Here is a 21,677-nt window from a genome sequence, read left to right as displayed (position 1 = left end):
CAGTAACTACAATGTTGTCGTCTTCTTTCAGCTTTGATTTTAGTTTTCAGTGAATAAACATTTTCAAATTGATTTTGTTATCAGTGTATTTAAAAGTGTTTAACAACTCTATTTAAATATCTGCATATTTTAGACTTAATATTAAAAAGTAATGTTATATTTTAGTCTTTATATAATTTTATCTCACTTTTTTCACTTAATCACTTTCTAGATAATAATTTCCCTATCAAATAAACTTATAATTTCTACTATTCCTGTCTTCACTATTCAACACAATGAAAAAATACAAGGCTACACTGCTTTTGTTTTATGTTTAAATGCATAAATATATCCAAAGCAGACTGCGGGAGGTTAACCGCAGTCTGCTTTAGTTTTGAGTTGGATATTGTAGTTACTGCAATTTTTATATAATTATTTCTCTGAATTAAAGCAAAGTTGAAATCTAAAACTGTGCCACAAGATAAAACAGACATGAAGGAGTTCATTTTTAGTTAAAACTCAATTTCATCCAAAAATGTAGTTACTGCAATTAGGCTTTGTAGGGAAATCTAGCAAAGCACGTTTTGCATAGAGGACTTGACTAAATTTGTATCAAGAATAGAGGCAATACTGCTTGTGTTTTGCTTAAATCCGAAAAGTTCTGGAGAAAATGAGGCAAAATCCTGTAACTCCAATTCAGGTTCTGTTGCTTTAAGATCATGCATGCTTTCAGATGTAGTCTGAATGAATATACGTATATATATATATAATTTTGCCTATAATGTGAGCAACCTTAACCCCCTCAGCTGCACTTGGGCACCAGATGAAACCCATTAATTCAGCTTATAAAGCCCCCAAAACAGAGTACAAACACTGCTAAGTGGTTTTAGATGGGTTTTTTGTTTTTACAGCAGCATCATACTCTAGCTCCTTTTTTATACGTTTTTAACTGGAATAATCATAGTTATTGGTATGTGGAATATGTGGAAGAGATCAATGACATGGGGTCATTTTCTAGGGTTCACTCAGCTCAACACCAGTGAGCCAATGAGAGTCCTGCATGAGTGAGCCTCCTCTCGCCCCTAAACACTAACATATGGGCTTTTTTCTTCTGGAAAAAAAAGCAGCTGCATGTAATTCTAAACCTCTGAGGACAAAACAGATTTTATGTATTTCTTGGAAGAAAAAAATGTGTTTAGGATGCATAGGATAACCATTCATTTTACAAAACAAAATTTACCCTTGGGGGTAGGTATATTTCATAGTATGACATTTATTTTAATCATAGTCACTAGCATCAAACTGACAGTGAATTACGCATGTTTACATGTGTTTAGTTTTATTCAAACCTCAAAACAATACTTACAAAACAACAACAAAATTATATGTAGACTATCTCGTCAGTGTTTTCGGAGCTTGGATGAGCACCGAGAATGGTTTTTCCTAGGGCTGATAAAAGCCTCTGACTCATTGAGACAACACATAAAATTATTCATCAGACGCTGACTGGCACTATGCCACCTAATAAAGCTGAAGCAACAACCTCATTGCATCAATGTATAATCCACTATGAGCCTCTGCACACTTTTTTAAGTGACACAAAAGATGAGATTCGCAGGTGTGCCGAAAGCTCTAAATATAACTTTTGACATTGAAAGAACACTGACTAAACTTGCACAACAACACATTGTTTTCCATCACTATTGATATATCTCTTAAAATGCAAATCATCAGTGAGAAAAGGGCCAAGATATGTCCCTCCTTTGCATGTTTTTAGAGGCCTAATGCACAAGTGAAACACAGGAAAAACTCTATGTCTAACTGTCATCACATTACTCATTTTGACAATTGCAGACTTGTATTATATGTATTAAGTTATACGGTCATCTGTATGCATAAGATGACTGATAATAGCCTGTGTCACACTGATTCAGTTGTTTGATAAGCCATTCAAACACACAATAAACTAGGAGACAGAACTCAACCTTTGCAAACACTTGTATTTATATGTTGTCCGATTTAACTCACATTGTCTTGTTTTCCCAAGTAATCATTGTGTAACAGCAAACGTGGACCAAGCATCACTACTCCTCCCTCCTCCTGTTTCTCCTCCAATATCTCCTCCTCACCCACCGGTGGGTGGGTATTTAGAAACTTCCTTCCTAGCTCTTAAATTCTGAGGTTCATTGTAGATTTCTTTCTGGCTGTCAGAGCAGGTCACCAGAAGCAAGATGGTGAGTTACCTTTCATTGTTGAATAATTTCATATTGCTTATTTCTGTTATTACCTGTGATAAAGAAACTTGGTGTTTACAAAGCATTTGTAAAGGTACTTCAGCATGACTTTTTTTCTTTGTAATATAATGACTGTTGCCTTTTTGTGATTGTAGACGACATACACAGATAAAGGCGAAAAGGTAGGTGACTTTATCATATGTGTCTGCTAAACAGACTTCAAGAAATGTTGCAGGAATTAAGCAGATGGACACTGAGTGGAAAACAACAGCACTGAGACCAGACTTTTAATGGCACTCATCCAACATTTAATAATGCTACTGATTGTAATTCACTTTGAATGTATTTTAACTCATAATATATATTTATAAAGATCTACTGTACTACAGTACACCAGTAACTATTTAACCTTAGATTTCATTCATGTTTGAGCTAATGTTGGCAGAACTGGTCACAGGTACTATGCAAGCACCTTTTAAATGAAATGAACAGAAATGTATTAATTAATTTATTAAATTAATCTCAGTGTGACTGCCTGATTAAATAAAGATCTGCTTATTATGACAAAAGCATTACAAAATAAATGTTCTTCTTGTCTTTAGCATGAGCAGGGCAGGTTCCTCTGCTTCGACCACCTTACATTCTGGGTAGGAAATGCAAAACAGGTAAGTTAACTTACTCACTGCCCTTTTTGGAGGGCACATTTTTATTTTTTGTTCTGGGCAACTTTTTTACACATATGGAGGGGTAGACTATACACACAGCAAGGCTATTGGTTCTCCTGAGGGGTGGAGGGGACACAGTATGTAAAAACCCCAGACCACATACTAAATTTCCCCACAGCCACAAACTAAGTCAAGCCTCACTCATCACCAGGAGATGGCGCTATTAGAAAGTTTAAGGCCAACCTGCTGCAATCATGCCAGACTTCAGTTCACTGTAAGATGTAATATGTGATTTTTCTGTTGAGTTAAAATCGTTGTCTTCAACAGGCTGCATCATATTACTGTAACAAGCTGGGGTTTGAGCCTTTGGCTTACCAGGGTTTGGAGACAGGAAGTCGTGATGTGGCGTCCCATGTGGTCAAACAAGGCAAGGTAAAGAATCATCTTTAGAACAGGAAAAATAATATAGTAGTGCAACAAAAAAACCTGACAAACACCTTTCTGTGCAGGTGTTTAGTGAGTATAATTAATATAAATTATATCTCATTATGCTACTGATCTCATGATACATAGTTTTCTTGAGTAATGTGGATTGTAACACTAGCTTTCAATAAATATTTATGATAACTTTGTACGCAGTAAATCAAATGACAGAGTTAAGAGGATCTGATGTCTTCACTTTGTATTTTACAGATCATGTATGTGTTCTCATCGGCCATCAATCCTGGAAACAAAGGTACGACACTGATCAGCTTTCATCAGCCACATGTCACTATTAATAATACATACTTAGTATGGCAAAAAGAGGGGTTTCTCTCAATTCAGGACACTCAGTGTTCATTAACTGTGCTTGCATCCAATAATTGTATGCCTCATTTTATCCCAAAATTATATCAATAAAAACAAAAAAGAATGAATTATGCAAAACATGTCCTGATATATCCTGATTTTTTTTGTCAAATAAACTCCAAACAGTCCCTTTTAGTGTGCATAAGAGTACATCACAGAAATACCTTTGTTTTACAGTTATTCCTATAGATTTGTCAAAATTCTATTAACAAAATGTACAAAAATGCATATCATAATTATAGGCACAGAAAGAGATGAAGATGCATCGTAATATGAACAAAATGGTCAACTGTGTGGCTAAAGACATTTTTCTTATCCTTTTACCTCAGAGATGGGAGATCATTTAGTCAAACATGGGGATGGAGTGAAGGATATTGCATTTACAGTGGAGAACTGTGACTTCCTGGTGCAGGTAACAATGCAGGTTTTCATTTAAATGTGAAATCTCGGCTATTATCAAACATGTTATTCACATTTGAGGTAACTGCTGGTAAAAAAAATGCTATAAGATTTCATATTTTCATATTCCATTGATCCTTGTTCACAGAAAGCCAGAGAGCGAGGTGCAGTTATTGTAAAAGAGCCCTTCACTCTGGAGGACAAGTTTGGTACAGTCAGGCTGGCCGTACTGCAAACGGTAAGACAATTAACGAAGTATGAATTCATGGGGTATTTAAATAACTATTGCGATTTAGCATATTATGAAATACAGTAAGTTGAAATTGCCCTATTTAAAACAATGTCAGAATTTTAGACTTGCTATTTACTATGTGAAATCACTTTTCAAAAAAGCCTTTTATTAATTTTAGCACAGCATTTTATTTGTAACGTCTTATCTGTTTATTTTAATGGTTTTCATCTTATACCATTATTGGGTATTTTATTTTTCTTATTATTTCATTGTTTGATTTTATTTTTTGCAATGGACTCCTCAGGGCCATTTATTGCCAGTATAACTTAAATGTTTTATTAATAATACTTTTTTATTGTTTCCATTTAAGTTCTGTATTACTTTATTTCTGAATTTACTGAATCTGTATTCAAATATTTGCACGAGTCCTAAAATGTTTTAATTTCAATTTTTTAGCACTTTATTGGTATGGTTTCTGATTATTATTATTATTATTATTTTGTTTGTTGCAGTATGGTGACACCACACACACGTTTGTGGAGAGGACAGGATACACTGGGCTGTTTCTGCCGGGCTTCCACACGCCTCTATTCAAGGACCCATCATTATCCAAACTGTGAGTGTACACAAGTCGTTATTGTGGTCATAAATTGATTAAGTCAGAATGAGAGCTAATATACTCTATGTTTTTTTTTATATCTTTGCTTCCATTATTCCACACAGACCAAGTGGAAAGCTGAACTTCATCGATCACGTTGTGGGAAACCAGCCGGATGATGAGATGGTCCCAGTGGTGGACTGGTAATGGACTCAACTGTTTCTTGTAGAGAGATTAGAGGCATGCACAAGTGATGACAACATACCTACTACATACTCTGCAGAGGGGTGGATGAGAGGAGGAGTCAAAGGGCGTCTGATTCTTACATAACTCTGATTCTTTGGCACAAGTCTGTGATCAGCATGACTTTGCGTTTTCTTAAGTGGTTCTCCAGTAGTTCTTCACATCTGGATCTTGTTTCTGCTCCATTATGTAGGCATGTGAAGGCGGGGGAAGGCAGCTCTCTAAATGAGCAAGCTCATTGGTTAATCCTGGACAGTGGGGTGTAGCACAGGCTGGAGGATTTTAGATGTGAAGAGCAGTGATGGAAAGTAACTAAGTAGGCCACATTTACTCAAATACTGTACAAATTTAAAGTACTTCGTCTTTAATTGAATCTTTTCATTGAATGCCACCGTCTACTTCTACTCCACTATAACTCAGTTATCACACAGCTTTACACTAAACATAAAGTTTTTGCACACAAAACATACAGAAATATTATAAAATAAGATGTTTTGTTGTAAATTGAACTACCCAAAACTACAGCCTGTATTAGTTGATCAATCAACATAGGTGAAATTATTGGCATCTACTTTGATAATTATTAAGTCATAAACTAACATTTCATGGTTCAAGCTCCTGAAATGTGAAGATTTGCTGCTTTGACTTTCAATCATTATAATAATTGTAATGTATATTGAGGTTTGTGTGGTAGTAGTTACTTTTATTCAAGCATAGGATCTAAAACTGATTGAACCAGCTCACAACTCAAACTCATTCTTGCAGACCGCAACTTTTTTATTTTAAACATGAGATGAAAGTAGCAGATCTGAGAACAGCTTGTGTTTGCTATGCAGCAGTAAAAAACACACACTAAACATTTATGGCTCTCCAACATATGTTGTATTGTGAATGGTAAGTGTTTGAGCTGCAGCTCTTGACCTCTGGTTTGCCATCTAACGTAGGTATCAAAGAAACCTTCTCTTCCACCGCTTCTGGTCAGTGGATGACAAGCAGCTTCAGACACAGTTTAGTGCCCTGCGCTCCATTGTTGTGACAAACCACGAGGAGACTGTGAAGATGCCCATCAACGAGCCTGCCATGGGGAAGAGAAAGTCTCAAATCCAGGCATGTGCTTTACACTTTAAAGGGACAGTTCAGCCCAAAATCTTGGAGTGAACTGCCCTTAAGCGTGGACTAGAAACAATTTACTTGCACAATGATGATTAAATAACCTTTCCCTACATTTTCACTCACAGGAGTATGTGGAGTACTATGGGGGTCCAGGAGTGCAGCATATAGCCATGAACACATCAGATATCATCACTGCAGTAAGTCTACAGGACACCTTGGCCTTTTGCATGTAGATTCACGCCAATAACAGCAACAATAAACCTCTGATGAATCCCTTGTAGATTCGTAACCTAAAGGAGCGTGGGACAGAGTTTATGTGTGTGCCAGATACCTACTACGACCAGCTGAGGGAGAACTTGAAACACTCAAAGGTCAAAATCTCAGAAGACCTGGATGTTCTGCAGGTCAGAACTAAGATCATATTTGAACAAATTTGATTGCGGTTATGAACCACATACTCAAAGCAATGATTAAATCCATGTCCATATCTGGTAACTAGCTCTGGAGGAGCACATTGTTCAACGCTGTGTAGTGCTTTGGAGTAGAGTTAATTATTCAGCTTCACCACAACCAAAATGTAAAAATTATTCAATTTGATCTTGCTCAAATCAAGGAGCTGAAGATCTTGGTGGACCATGACGACAACGGCTATTTACTTCAGATCTTCACCAAGCCCGTTCAGGATCGTCCCACTGTGTTTTTGGAAGTCATTCAGAGACATAACCACCAGGTGAGGGCGCCACTACATAGATGACAGATTTTTCAAGGAAATAGGAAATATACAGCATTGTTGTATGTGTTAATATAACAACAAATTAACTTGGAATAGGACTCATTTTATTCTGCCAAATCAGTAACTTAAACACTTGCTTTTTCCACAGGGCTTTGGTGCAGGAAACTTCAAGTCTCTTTTTGAAGCCATTGAAGCAGACCAACATGCTCGAGGAAATCTGACTGTTCTGACACCAAACGGAGTTTCAAAGAACGTGTGACCTCAGCGTTATAATACAGTCTCAATAATCACTTTACCATGAAGACACTTTCTGTTGAGGGTCCTGTTTACTTTTGAAGAGTATTATACTAATAATGTCCTCGATATATACAATAAAAATGGACAGAGCCTGTTTATTAGTTGTTATTCTTTAATTTTTTGTGACTTGCATGTTTTATGACAATGTAACATTTATTTTGAGTCAAAAAGTTCTTCATTGTAACCTCTCCAGATGTAAATGAAAGATCACCTCATGAGTTTATATCCAGGAAGAGTCCATCACAACTTAATAATAAGGCAACGCTTTCTTTTTTTTATATAAAAAATGTTATCAAGAAAACCAATATTATTGATATAAGCTTGACTCAAGCAAAAGACCATTTAAGCTCTCATAAATGAAAACATTTAACTGTACAGTTTTGTTATCATTTGGGCAATTAGGTCAACAGACATCCATGTAACAGAGGTCCTTTGCATGATGTTTGTGGTGCAGCTCCATGTGGAAAGAGCAGCAATTGCGACTTTTGAAACAGTAATTGCCATGAGTTCATAAACTGGAATGTACCAACCAAACAAGTGTTTTGTAGTGTTTTACCTGAAAATGAGGATTTTGTTTTAGCAGTGGTTACCAGTGTCTGCAGGTGGCACGTAATTATTTTACGCCAGACCTTCACTGATAAAGTAAAAATATCCAACATCCATGTGCTCTGCCTTAAGTGCTGTTTAGGATAGTTTATTAACCCTAAAAAAGTAAAAAAAAAAATCTGTCAAAAACTGCCACAAAGTTATATATCCATAGTATTTTCCACCTTGGCTGAGTTAATGCTTTTAACCAACTTCAGTCCTGGTAATATGAAATATTCACTCATTTTCAAAATTTTAACCCTTTAAATTCCCTATTTGTTTACAAAGTGCCACTGTTGTTTTTTATGTTGCATGAAGAATACACAAATTATTATCTGTATACGAAATGCTAGGTTGTTTTTTTTTTCAAGTTTGTGGTAAGTCAATGATTAACAATGGCATTGATTTCGATGCATTTTATATCTTTTATTTTGTGTCAATTTAAGAAGAAACTCCCAATTATTAACTTAGAGGACAACATCTGCCCTTTCTATTATCTTAAAAATACTATATATTGCACTGAGTTGACAGAGCCAAAATTATGAAAAAATTGTAAAATGTCCCCAGTAATGCATAAGGGTTAAATCATTATTCACTGAGCAGCACTATAGCTCATCTGCTGTCTTTATGACTTCCTGTCTGGCCTCAAGACCTTTTATAATAGTATCAAATGGCTTTTTTTTACACACCTTCAAGGTCTGTGTTTATATTGTACAGTGCCTCAAGCAACTTTGGCTCTTGACATAATCAGGACACTTCATTAGGGATTAGTTCAAGGAGCCTCTGCAGCTATCTGCTCCACACAAACAGGGAATCTTTGTCTCCTCAATTGGAAACTTGTAGTCGTATGTGACCTCTTCATTAACGCTTATCGGCTGCCGGGAGTAAATCACTATCTTCTTCTGAGACTCCACAGTGATGATCTTTGCGTAACAGTTTGGCTGCAAGACAAAATAATTATTTTGCATTAAGGATCCTATTAAACAAATACTTTAGAATCACTTTAATCTCCAACCGCAGCACCACTGAGTCTTACTCACATTGCAGCTGTGGTTGATAAATCTGGCCAAGTTCCCAAGTTTAGTAGCATCAATGATGGTGTTAGGATCAACCCGGAACAAATAGCTGCTGCCAATGCCCTCCTCCTCGTACCTCTGCTCCCTCATGTCAGCGATGACCTAAGGCAAAAGAAAACAGATGAGCCAATTCATGTGAGTGTTGTTTATCACTGTCACCCTACTCTCATTCCTGGAAAATACCCAGAATAACTAGTAGGTCCCAGTGGGCCGCTGCAGAAAATTCAGGGGAAATAAACAGGGGAAAAGCCTTGTTATTAGTTTGAGTTTGTCTTACCTGTCTGATCATTTGGCCCACATACTCAATCACCATCTCATCAGCTGCTATTGGCTCCATTGCAAACAGGCCCCACTCGTGAATATGACTTCGGCTGAAGCGAATCCTCTTCTTTCGGAACTGAAATATATAAGAGCAAACAAAATGAGACACATGCCATTTGTTAACACTGGCTCCAACAGCTGCAAATACTGACATGACATTTTACTCCTTTCAGATAATCATTCAAATTTTAAATGGAGCATGTGGACATACAGTGTTTTAAATGTGTCACATGTAGCTTTTCGAGTGTTTTGAGAGAAAAACAAAACAAATCACATCCACCACTGTTGAGTTAGTGTGGTAGCAGCAATCTCTGCAGCACTTATCTCAAAACCTCTGCAAACATTATCTGTTCAACATACTGTCAAATTATATTTACTGTTTGTCAACTGTACACAATCCTATTGACTTTGAATCTTGGTGGCATAGTGCGAGCATTCTGGCTCATAGCAGAGCCAAAAGGGTTCTATGAGCTGAGCTAGCCAGAAGGTTTGCCTATTTACTTGAGTAGTGAATGTTTTTACTGCATACAAACATTATAGAATAGAAATGATTGTTTCAGGCCTTAGTCAAACAGGTGTTATCAGGGAAACTGAGTTGTGGCTAATGACATTTTTTTACAAGTTGATTGCAATATGCATGAAAGTATTAATTAATTATTTTATTTTTATTTTCCTTGGCAGGTTTATGCTCTTCAAGGTATCTATAAACCGAATTTAAGGGTTGAGAACCAGGCCAAAGTTCTGGCCTCCCTCCTCCTATTGTATTATTTTATTTTGGTTAGTATTGCATAAAATGAGGTGCTTTTCAGTTTTGCAGCCTATTGTACCCTGTTGCCCCTTGGGAAAGTGTTTGATCAGTGTTGAAGTGAGGGGTTTTATAGTTGAGTGTTTTTATCTTAAGTTGTAATCTACTTACCTTTAGCTGGTTGAACTTGACGAGGTCACTGTCACAGCTGAAAGAGGACAGCAGGCGACGCTGTTCAGACCGGAAGTCGGATCCAGCACGCAGTGAGGTCGGCTGCTGGGCTGGGATGCACATTCCCTGCTGAAACAGATGTTGATATTAGGCACTTAATGGAATAAACTTGGCTCTGAGCCCATCACAGTTTCCCCTCATTAATACCTGAGTACTTGTTGATGGAAGCTCAGTGGACAGCTTTGTGTTGTTGAGGTATTTCAGTTTATCTTTCCTGCTGATTCTGTAGAATCCTTCACTGCGAGCGGAGCCCGTCCTGTGATTTGGCTGCCAGGATCTCTGTTCCTCACTTTTCTCTGTGAGGACTTTAGTCAGTGAGCAGCAGTTAAGGACTTCATGTACAGAATATTATGCACAATACTGTCTATCAAGCAAAACTTGATGGAAGAAAATGGTAAAACATTTTCAGCATTAGAGCAAATCACATGTACCCAGATGATGAGGACAACTTGATTAATCTGAACTCACTATTAATGTGTTCATTGATGTTTCAAACGCAAACATTTCAAGGAATCTGCAACATTACTGCACAGTTGATACTTAAGTACAACTTTATAGAAGCTTTCCCCATTAACAACAGCATTTAATTGTTTAACATAAATCGGTTTAAAAAGGATATGAGGGTGAGGTATCCACAGGGTGTCACTGATCCACCCAAAGCCATTTCCCCGCACTTGCAGCCTTTCATATGTACACTGCAGCAGTCTTGCATCTTCTTCATCAAGGCCCTCCTTCCAAACCCTCTGAAGTATCCTCCTCTCTTCACAGAGTGACCGCCGCCTGTGAGGATGACGGTGCGAAGAGGGAGAACCTGTGATTCTTTTAAGTGATCTCCACCAATGATGATTTCTCCACCTCCTCTTTAGCCTCCTCAAATGTTTTCTCCTAAATAAGGATTTCTCTGTCTCTCTTCTGTTCTCCTCATCCAGAAGCCCTGGCATATTCTCCAGTCCCTGCAAGGGCTTTGCTCTCACACCTGAACTGATACACGTGCTCCTCCCATCAGCAGAGTCTGATGAAGTCTCAGAAAGGCTGCAAGAAGAGGACACTGTGACGGGGGAGCATCCGAGAGAATCATAAAACAGGGGTTGTAAGGTTGTCACCATTTGCGTTTTCCTCCTGTGGACTATGGCTCTTCGTGGAAGGATGATGTCTCTTCCAGGAGTCTTTGGGGCAGAGATATATGGATTGCTAGACAGGCACGGCACAGGAGGTGGGCTGCTGAGAGTTGGGCACATTGTCTCTCTGCCTGGTGTTGCTGGAGCTCTCCCAGAGCTAGACTGAGTCCATCCATGTCTATCCTCTCTACCAGGAGTTTTGGGCATATCCTGGTATGATGGGTAAAAGGTCGGCGGATCAGAGGGAGCCAGAAGAAGCTCTCTGCCCTTTGGAGAGAGGGAGATGACTTCAGAGTCCTCGCTTTCTAGTTCAGCCACTATCCCCTTGCCTGGTGTTTGCGGTCGTTCCACCTCCTCCGCTGCTGGGGATGTGGGTTTGCTTCTGATCAGAAGGTCAGGGTCACTGTCCAGCAAGCAGCCAGTAGGAGTGAGAGGCCTCAGGTTTTCTATGTTCACAAGTGACTCTTCCGTCCATTCAGGGCTCTCCATCTCTACATCAAGGTGTGGCAGCACTGCTGTACGGATAAATAACAAGAAAAAAAAACATAATTTCATCTTGTCTATTTTAACAGCGGGGATGGCCCAAACACAAACATAAAAATCGTGCATGTTTAGGAGTGATGCATTTTCATTTTATCCCAATTAAAGACCAGAAAAGTGTGATCTAATGGAAACTTTTTGAATGTAAATTTAGCATACAATTTTCATCTGACATCAGACATTATTTGAAATATCCTTAACTATTTCCATGTACTGCTATATAAAATGCTTGGCATATAACCTGGAAGTCCTATAGGTGACAGGGGTCGTAGATGGTCCTGTTGTTCACTAGTTTGGAGCTCCATCATAACATCCAAGTCACAGGTGTCTTGTTGACAGACTGTGTACTGGTTCTCCTCAATTTCCTCCCCATGAAATGGATCTAACCAGTCCTGCAGGCCCAGATCCAGCTGAGCACCGGGGGTAAGCGGGGTTTCGGGAGTGGCTGGGGGCTCAAGCTCCATCGATTCTTCGTCTGAAGATATGACGATACACTCGACACTCCTGTGATCCCCGCTGTCATCCTCCATGTCTCCATCATCAGGACTGAGGTCAGAGTAGAACGAGTCCTCAAAGCTTTCTGAGGAGAACGAGTCAGAGGAGTCCAAGTCTGACGAATACTCACTTTCCTCTGAGGAGCTGCTCTCTGAAGAAGTTTCTGTAATTGGAAATAGTAACAAAAAGATTTATTCAGATATGGGATTATTCATGAGTGGTCAATGTTGCTGAACTGTAAGACCTTTTAACATACCGCTGTCTAAACACTGCACATCATCACTAGTTTGGACGATGACAGCATCTTCATCCTCTGCGTGTTTCTCCGCTTGTTTCTCTGCCTCTTCTCCTTTAGAGTGACTGCTGCCATCACCACCATCACCATTTTCTCTGTTGCGCTAATTATAGCACACAATATAATATGTAGTAAGAGTGTCATACTTTCAGCACATACAGTTTATAATTTCAATACTTTGTATAGATTCTGGAAAAGTTGTATGAGGAAAATCAACTATTTTCAACTTTTCATATCCCAACAAAGAGCACATGTACAACTTTTGTTTTATTCAACAAGAAAATGCTTTTCCTCCTTTATTAATTTGTTAGCAAAGTTTTCTATTATAAACTGAAGACCAAGTATCTTAAAAAGGCTTTTTTATTTAACTTCTCATGCAAAATCCCTATTTACCAGGATTTGAGGATCATCACAAACTGGCACAACATCCTCCACTTTGTCTGATGCTATTTCTTCATCTTGAAGAGTGTTAGCTTCTTCTTTCCCTTCATCATCACCATCATCTTCACTGTCAAGCTCATGTGGTCTTGCGTGTCTGCGTTTGGCTCTCTCAGACACAGGTGTTACTTTGTCATCCCCCTGTTTCACATCTACATGGAAAGAGAGCAACACAGCTGATCAAGGTACAGTCTAGAATAGGCGATGAGTTCATTATCATGGGTTGATTGCATTATAAGGACTGACCAGAGCTTTCATTAGTAGAACACGCCACATTTTCTATCTCTTCTGATGCAGCAGTATCATCGGCTCTTTTCCTTTTTACCTGCACAACAAAATTTTTTTCCATTAAATTAAGTTGTGCATCTCTCAGAGGTCAAATGCTAGTGCGTTTCATATTGCAGTAAGCAATAGTAGTTTACCCTGAAAGACGGCAGCGGAGGTTTTTTGCTCTTGTCGTTGATGTGGCTGAAGGGATTTATACGTTTTTTCCTCTGTTCAACACTTGCTGCTCCACTTTTCAACGGAGGAACTTGCATCTTGTGAATAAAACGATAACAATGAACCTACTTGCTCCAATAGGACACAACATCCATCCATCATTCATGTCATTTCAATGACCACTTCATGATAAGGAAGGTAAAGATCTTACCTTTGCTTTCTGCTCTTGGCAGTCCCACCAGTCCTCAAATACCTTGAAAGCGATCCCTTCAGTCATTCTACGCATAATATCTTTTTTAATGATTGACTTCAGTTCATCCATGATGACTTCTAAAGCCTTTTCTACTGTGACCTTGTGAGGGTTTTCCTGCACAAGCGGGTAGTCTGGTGGTGGCACAAAAGGGTTAAACCTGGGAAAAGGTGGAGCGGGCCAGGGGGGTCGAGGAAATGGTAGCGGTACACTGCCATGTCGAGGAGGATTCCCCTTATTCAAAAGGCCTGCAGGCGCCATGGGTAAGGGGTACGTGTGCACTGGGGGTGGAAGAGAAGGCGGCACCATCAAAGCTGGAGGGGGTCCAAGAAAAGCTGGTGGAGGAGGAATAGAAGGAGGAGGTGGAATAGGAGGTGGAATACGGGGTGGAATAGGAGGTGGAATAGGGGGTGGAGGGATGCGGACGCCGGCGTGATGGCCAGGAGGGGGGATCCAACCTGGAGGTGGGATGGGGATGGTGCCATTTGGCAGGCGAGGCGGGACAGGTGGAATAGATGGAGGGAAGGGAGGAATGGGGAAAGGGAAAGGGTTGATTGGTGGAAGGGTGCCAGATTTAATGGCAGGAGGAGGAGGAAGAGAGAAGTTCGGTTTTGCAGGTGTCAAAACTCTGGATTGTCTGTTGTTTGAGTTCTCATTATCCCCCATTGCTGCATGATGCTCCTGAATAAGACACAAACACATCTGAATGACTATTATGCAGCACAACATATATACTTTTACGTGTAAATATAGGTTTGCAGCGGTACATATTATACAGTTATCATACCCTGTACACTTGCCCGTACACTTTTGTTATTATACCATGAAAATCAAATGCAACCCTTCATATATACAAACATGATAACTCCTACTTTCATTGTCGTCCTAGTGTATTTAGAGATATAGAGGAATTACCTTCGGACATGAGAATGACTGGAACCTTTCTGTCTCTTTTTCATTGTTTTCATGAGCCCTCCTTTCAAAGTGTGTGAAATCAGAAGGAGACTGGGAGTTTCTTGTTAGAAACAAAACAGCTTGAGTAGTTTCATCATCCTCATTTTCAATGAGTGATGTTGGATTATTGTAGGAGTGCTCGTGGCTGGTTGTGAAGGCAGGAGAAGTCTGATTGCAAACGAGTGAATCATCTGAGAAAGGGGAGGTATGAGCGCAGGCTGGTGAAGTTGGGCTGTCCTGAGAGTGCACATCATCCTGCAAGGTATTTCTATCAAAGTATGACGGGTCAGTTCTCTGGCTGTTTGTCAGCAAACTTTCAATGCGGGAGTCCAAACTCTCTAACTCTGGCTGGGGGCTGCTAGACGAACAGTTAACAGCAGTTGGAGATAACTCTGTTATGCATGGGTGGTCATCAGGTGGGAAGGATGCTGCTCTCTGCTGATCAGCGGTGAAGTTAATGCTCAAAATGCTGAAAGAGTTCCGTTGTAAAGTCCTAGAGGTATCGGTGACCACATCTCTGGACTCCTGACAGGGGGAGGCAAGGTTAAAGGAAGGTTCTGTATTATTGTGAGAAGAGAGTTGTGCATTGTGACCCCACAGTGCAAGCTTCTGGCTGCTAGTTTGTGTAGGAGTAGAAAGGGGGTGTGATGGGCAATGCTTCAAAATTAAGTTGACATCTGAAACTTCACAGGATCCTCTGTGATACCTAGCAGGTTTTCGATGGCAAAGCTCTCTTCTTGAAGCTTTGTGAACACTGTAGGTGGAGGGCTCCCCCTGGAGGACCGGAGTCGCCTGAAGACTGGAGTAGCAAGAGTCCTGGGAGAGAGGAGTCGCAGACAAACAAGGAGTGCGGGGGGTTCCCTGAGAACGTGGAGTAAGCCCAAAGCTGCAAGGTGTATCCTGCCAAATACTGGAATAGGCTGTGTCCAGAGAGAGGGGTGTGGCGATGCTGGTGGGGCTGGAGATGATCACCTGTCGCTGTGTGGCTGTGCTGCTCTGTAAGACATGGATAATACAGAAAAAGCAAGGTAACAGCTGAGAACTAGTATACTTCATATAACATATTTGATAGCTGATTTACAAATACTAACATATTTGATAGCTGGTTTACAAATATTGAACATACAATTACTTTAACATTATAAACAGCTTAAAATACTTACCAGCAAACTGTCAATTAAGCTTTGAATAGCTTGCTCGTTGCTGCCAACTGGCAACGTCCAAGGAGTATAAAGGCCACGTATGAGGAGCTGGAGATATCGCGCCCTGTTTTCACCTGAGGAAGGTTGCATGTCACAATTAATCAATAAAATTTAATCAAAAATGCATATTTTTCTTCTCACTAGTAGTGCTTTTTTTCAATCTAGAGTAGATAAGTAAGTTGCAACTGGTGCTACTTCTTTCTATTTTCAGTTCATACAAATGAGAGGTATTCCTAAAATCAGTGTTACCTTTAGGGTCAATTTCCACATGAATAATATTTCCCATCACTGACGTCTGATGGAGGTTCTGGACAGCTTCTTTTGCAGCCCTCACTGTGTCGAAGACGACCTTTGCAATCCCTAAATGCTTCTTGTTTTTAGGATTGTAGAATATTTCCACTTCTTCGATGTTTCCATATTTATTGCACATATTTGTCAAGAATGCCTCCCTCACATTGTCATTCAACCTGGAGAATGTCACTTCTTTGGGAGGAACTGGGCCAACATACCATTCATCAACCTGAAATGACATGTAAATTACAATTCGTCCCACTGTTAAAATAAGTCATTTTTTGTCAAAATTGTTTTTTTTGCCTAAATCATCTCCTCATGACGCCGGCCACCTATGGTAAATTGCCTAAATTCTCAGTTGATCAGATCATGTGATTTTACCCCTTTAAGATAATGGCCTATGTCAAGTGTGTGACTTAAGTGGATTTATTATGCCCAAGTCAAAATAAAATGTGACTTAGGCAATTTTTTTAACATGCCTTTGTGACTTAAGCAAGATATGGTAACACTTTATTTTGAAGGTGTCTACATAAGAGTGACATGAGTGTGTCATAAACATGACATTGGATGTGTCATGAACATTAATGACACTTTGAAGTAAGATTAATGCTCATGATACTTGTCATGTCATGTTTCTGATGGGCTTGTGTGACTCTTATGTAGACACCTTCAAAATAAAGTGTTACCATATCTTGCTTAAGTCACAAAGGTATGTTCAAAAAATGGCCTAAGTCATTTATTTCTCTTAAGTTACATAATTTACACACAGTGTTATTACTATGCCAATAGCCATCCTTTGTTACATCCATTTTGAGTGTAATGATCAATTTATGTCATATGTTACACTTTTCGTGAAGTTTTTTGTGTTTCCTTCAAAATTTGAAAAAATGAGTCCGGCAATTACTTAAACAGGGTGACGAATTATCATGTTATTACTAGTATTGTTATTGTAATTATTATGTCTGCTATGAAGATTACCTTAAATTTAGAAATCAAAAAGTCAGTCTTGATGCTTTTGCTCCACAGGCGGCAGACACGGGGATCTCTGACTGTCTCCACAGGAAACAGACCTAAGTCCTCAACCTGTTGAGGTAAACAACACCCATCATTGTGATGGAAAACATATGCAGGTTTGGCGCAATATTAAAGCGGGAAAACATGTTGACAGGCGAAAACAAACAATAAACAAATATTTAAAATACTCACGGGTATGTTAAACTGTTGTCCATCAAAACGGTACACTTTGTACAGTCCTTTTGTCAAAGCGGGATCAATAATCAACTTGCAACATCTCCAGTGCTGAGGCGGTGTCTCTCTCTCAGTAGTTTGTTTTTCGCTTTCCATTACATTCGTCAAAAACTGGAAAAAACAAACAAAATACACGCCGTATGCTGACATTTGTAGCACGATAAATATAGCTTAGCGGTCGCCACTTGAGGTTAACACGCCCCAACAGGTGATGGAGAGCATCACCTGTAACCTTCTCTAAAACATAACAGATTGTCGAATAAAACATGACAAAGTAGTTAAAAAAAAATAGGTGAAACAAAGCAGTCGAATCTCGCTTACCTGTACCAAAGTGTTATCCTTTGGTGGAGCAACATTGTGGAAAAGCTGTTGTGATTTTTGTTGTTTTTCACAATTCTCTCGTCGTCCAGGTTAGACAATGGATCCATCCGCCAAGAGGCAGAGACGGAATGTAGATCCTCCGGTGAGGCGGAAGAACAAAAGAAGTTGGAGGAAGGTGGGTAAACAGGTGACAGGTGTTTTTCTTTGCACCTTCACGAGACACATCAACGAAAGGATGAGGATAACTCGAAAATAAAAAGTGAAAGCTCTGAAGAAAACGAGGTACTTCTTTATTCAGTAGTTATCAAATTACGTTTTGTTCAAACAGATTCAATGGCAATGTATGCGATCCCTTACAAATACAACAAAATAAAATACATCCTTTAAAAGTGTATGCGTTTTGAATAAAATTTAAAAAAATTATAGTTTCCTAGGCACAGTATATTTAAATCATATTTCTATATATAGATGAGTACATATGCATAATGAATATAATCAAGCATAATAAGAAAATATAATAGGCCTATATGATCAATATATATTTTTAAAAATGAGTATGTGGCATATATATTATATCATTTTTTTGTCCTGTGTGAGATAATATAATTATGTGAGTTTTTCTGAATGTATCAAATCATTGTCAATTTAGAAAAACAAGCTGAATTTTTATCCATTAAAACTTTTTCCAGAATTCTGACAAAATTATGTCATTGATTCAGAAAAAAAGAGGGGAATAAGAATAACAAAACGTTTCCCTGAATTAAGGAAGTTATTATCATATTTATTTGAAAAACAAACAAATAAACAAAAACAATCACATATTTTTTCCATTAAAGCTTATCTCAGAATTCTGAGATACTTATCGCATTGATTCAGAAGAAAATAGCAAATATTTTGTTCTTCCTGCTTCAGTAGATATTAAATATTTAACATTCTGCGTTATAAGTAATAAAAGCTGTTATTGAGGCACTTTTAATGCTTGAGATATCCAGACAGAGAGTGGAGCAGTACATTAAGCGAAGCCTGTACTATTCATAGGTGGGTTTCCCAGAAAGCATTTCCAAACCCTTTTTATCTGTTCATGCCTACAAACTGGTTCACAAAGACTTGTACATTTAGCTTCTCGCTTCTACTGCAGTCACAGTTTCTGTTTATCTCTGGGTTATCTCTATATAGTATACACTGCCAGGACCTGCAGTCACTGCAAGCATCCTTTCTTGTCTGTCTTTTCACAAAACATGACCCAGAAAGGATGAGGAGGAAACAGAGGAAACATCCGCCAGCCAGAGGAATTCAAGGTTGTTATTGTTGGAGTCAGGGGGTGTGGGAAAACTCCGCTTACAGTTTAGTCTTTCCAGAGGTAAGTGAAACACACTATGGCTCAGTGATACAGTTGTCACTTGGATCAGTCGTATTTTCTGCATTTCTGTCTCAAAGTAGACATAAATTCTAGCTTGAACCCAATTTATTGTAAACATGAAAAAAAAAAAGTTTATAATGGAAAACAAAAAATCCCTTTCTTTCAGGAACATATCCCATGTGTATTTGACAAAAAAAGTTGTATGTACAAGATATAGAGGGCAACAGTCTTCGGCAACATCTCCATGACAGTTCAGGTGAGGTTTCATTCTTTACTGGCGTTTTTGACCTCAAAGGTGAACTCAAGAACAGGTAGGGTGGATTCAGGTAATGTGGGACACTTGGTAATGTGGGACACTTAAGGTTTGGCTGGTTTATTTCCTGCTTAAAGTAAATATAGTCATCAAAACCTTTACTATTGGTCTACCATGGATGTCATGTGACTGAAATTACATGAAATATTTTTAAATTTAGAAAAATATAACAAAGTCAAAATTGCAAAAAGTGTCCCACATTACCCAAATTCACCATAGCTCATTCCTGTGGAAGTTGTGACGTCATTCCTCAACTGCATTAGAGGAATGCAATCACATGCTTTTTTACCCCCTTTGAACAGTGAAAATAATAATAAACACTATATGGGTTATTGCTCTGGTTTGATTTTAATAGTTGGCAGTCAAATGATCGTACTGATAGTGGTGCACTTTAAAAGTCAAATGCAGGTTTTGATGTTATCCCTCATCCCTCTCCTCTCTCCTACCATGGTGTTAACGTGGTGCTGATTCAGCTACAGTGTAATGTGTTGTTCAAGCCTTTATAATGTCTTCATAAAGATATTAGTAAGTTATATATTCAGTGTTTTAAGGAGGATATCAGGGTTGGCATAAATTCATTCAATTATTCCAATTTATTTCTTTAATAGTAATTTAAGTGGGTTTTGTATGAGGTCTTGGGGCAAAAATTTGGGACATTTGGATGCATAAAATTCTTGCCCATAGTCAGTGCATTAGTAGATCGCAGTCAGCATGCCCTCAGTTTGGACAAGCAGGCACAGAAACTAAGCAGTGTAAGTGTACACCATATTTGGAATAGTTTCCCGGCTTTACCTTGCCATGAGACAGGCCTGTTTACTTTCATACATGCTGAGGATAAAATTACTGTTTTTGGAGTCTGGGGGCTTTGAAGGGAGCATAGAACATCTTCTGTTCTCTGTACTCCTGCCTGATTCCCATCTAGTGCAAGTCATACACTGATGATAGATAATTAGGGCCTCGGGGCAATCGCACCGAGCACTGGTCCCTTTCTTCTTATTCCTCTTCCGGACGCAATTTCGTCCCGCTACTAGTCCTACAACCTAAAGAGTTGCAGGACAAATTACATATCAAAACGTGCGGTTTGATCGGGATCGGTGTGCTATTACTTTTCTCTACAGAATCCGAATTTTTCGCGACATAAGTCGCGGCCGACTAATTTCACCTAGGGACTCCATTTAAACTTTAAACAGTAGACACAAGTCTTGTGTATCGGTGTATTAATCCACGTTTCGATAGGTCATATAGTTTTTTATCTATCCCTGTTCAATGACCATGATCATTTTAAGAGAAATTCTGAGATTATAATGGGTGTGTATTGCACAGAATGTTCGTGTCAGAGTGTGTGATGTCATCGCTCAGAGTGTAGAGGGAGAGGTAAAACTGTCAAAAAATAAATTTTAAAACTGCGCTCCAGGCCGCAAATTTCACTCTACAGAAATAATTTATACATAGAAACGTAGGAAAATTTGTCTTCTCACTCACAATCCTCTGGTAAAGCTGTCAGAGTTATAGTTTGGGCGTACGACGCACAGATGCGGCACCAACACCACCAACAGCCTCATTGGGTCCCATATTAAAAATGCAGGGAGATATTTGAAAAAGGGATATGGAACAGTTTTTTTAGATCGCTCTAACAAAGCTATTTTTTCATTTTTCTGAAAAAAAAACAAACATATGTAGACGTTCAGGAAGAACTCAGGACGCTCAAAGTGAAGTCGGATCAATGATAGGTATTATGGTTTTGCCAAAAATGCTTTCTGTTCAAGGCCAGAAATTCCAGTCCCCCTCTGGCTGCTGTCACTCTTTCGGACTTTTAACAGGTGGTATCAGTTAATTCTGTTGATTGCTTTGATCTGATTGCCTTTGATCTTTGACGTGATTACAGTTACAGATACACACACACACACACACACACACACATGCGCGTAAGTGCGCACACTCCTCACACGTGCATACACCTGCTTCAAACACGCACACACAGGTAACTTTGTGGTTTTAATTACACACACAGGTAACTTTATGCGATTTTCGCTACACACACACACACACAGTTAACTTTATGTGATTTTAATTACACACACACACAAATTCGCGCGTATGCGCACACACTC

The 21,677-nt window shown here is 38.9% G+C and overlaps 2 protein-coding genes across 2 annotated transcripts; one reads left to right on the top strand and one right to left on the bottom strand.

Moving 5' to 3' along the window:
• The first annotated feature begins 2,184 nt into the window (after positions 1-2,184).
• hpdb (4-hydroxyphenylpyruvate dioxygenase b) lies at positions 2,185-7,611 on the top strand. The gene is made up of 14 exons (XM_059336401.1): positions 2,185-2,213; positions 2,369-2,395; positions 2,816-2,878; positions 3,206-3,310; positions 3,572-3,614; positions 4,057-4,139; positions 4,275-4,364; positions 4,871-4,974; positions 5,082-5,159; positions 6,144-6,306; positions 6,438-6,509; positions 6,594-6,716; positions 6,926-7,042; positions 7,194-7,611. Exons 1-14 carry the CDS (start codon positions 2,211-2,213, stop codon positions 7,302-7,304), a joined length of 1,182 nt encoding a protein of 393 aa, XP_059192384.1. The 5' UTR covers positions 2,185-2,210; the 3' UTR covers positions 7,305-7,611.
• Positions 7,437-17,892, bottom strand: LOC131974188 (histone-lysine N-methyltransferase SETD1B-A-like). The gene is made up of 17 exons (XM_059336400.1): positions 17,531-17,892; positions 17,303-17,407; positions 16,283-16,553; positions 15,995-16,107; positions 14,793-15,827; positions 13,839-14,558; positions 13,609-13,725; positions 13,433-13,511; positions 13,142-13,338; positions 12,710-12,851; positions 12,200-12,616; positions 10,920-11,933; positions 10,448-10,614; positions 10,241-10,369; positions 9,281-9,400; positions 8,968-9,105; positions 7,437-8,868 (listed from the first exon to the last, which is right to left on the bottom strand). The coding sequence occupies exons 1-17, from the start codon at positions 17,720-17,722 to the stop codon at positions 8,695-8,697; spliced, it is 5,130 nt and encodes a 1,709-aa protein (XP_059192383.1). The 5' UTR covers positions 17,723-17,892; the 3' UTR covers positions 7,437-8,694.
• Positions 17,893-21,677: the final 3,785 nt, after the last annotated feature.

Source organism: Centropristis striata, chromosome 7, assembly GCF_030273125.1.
Source record: "Centropristis striata isolate RG_2023a ecotype Rhode Island chromosome 7, C.striata_1.0, whole genome shotgun sequence".
Classification (NCBI taxonomy): Eukaryota; Metazoa; Chordata; class Actinopteri; order Perciformes; family Serranidae; genus Centropristis; species Centropristis striata.
The sequence above is the reverse complement of the archived record's forward strand: the minus strand, read 5'-3'. Positions and strand labels throughout refer to the sequence as shown.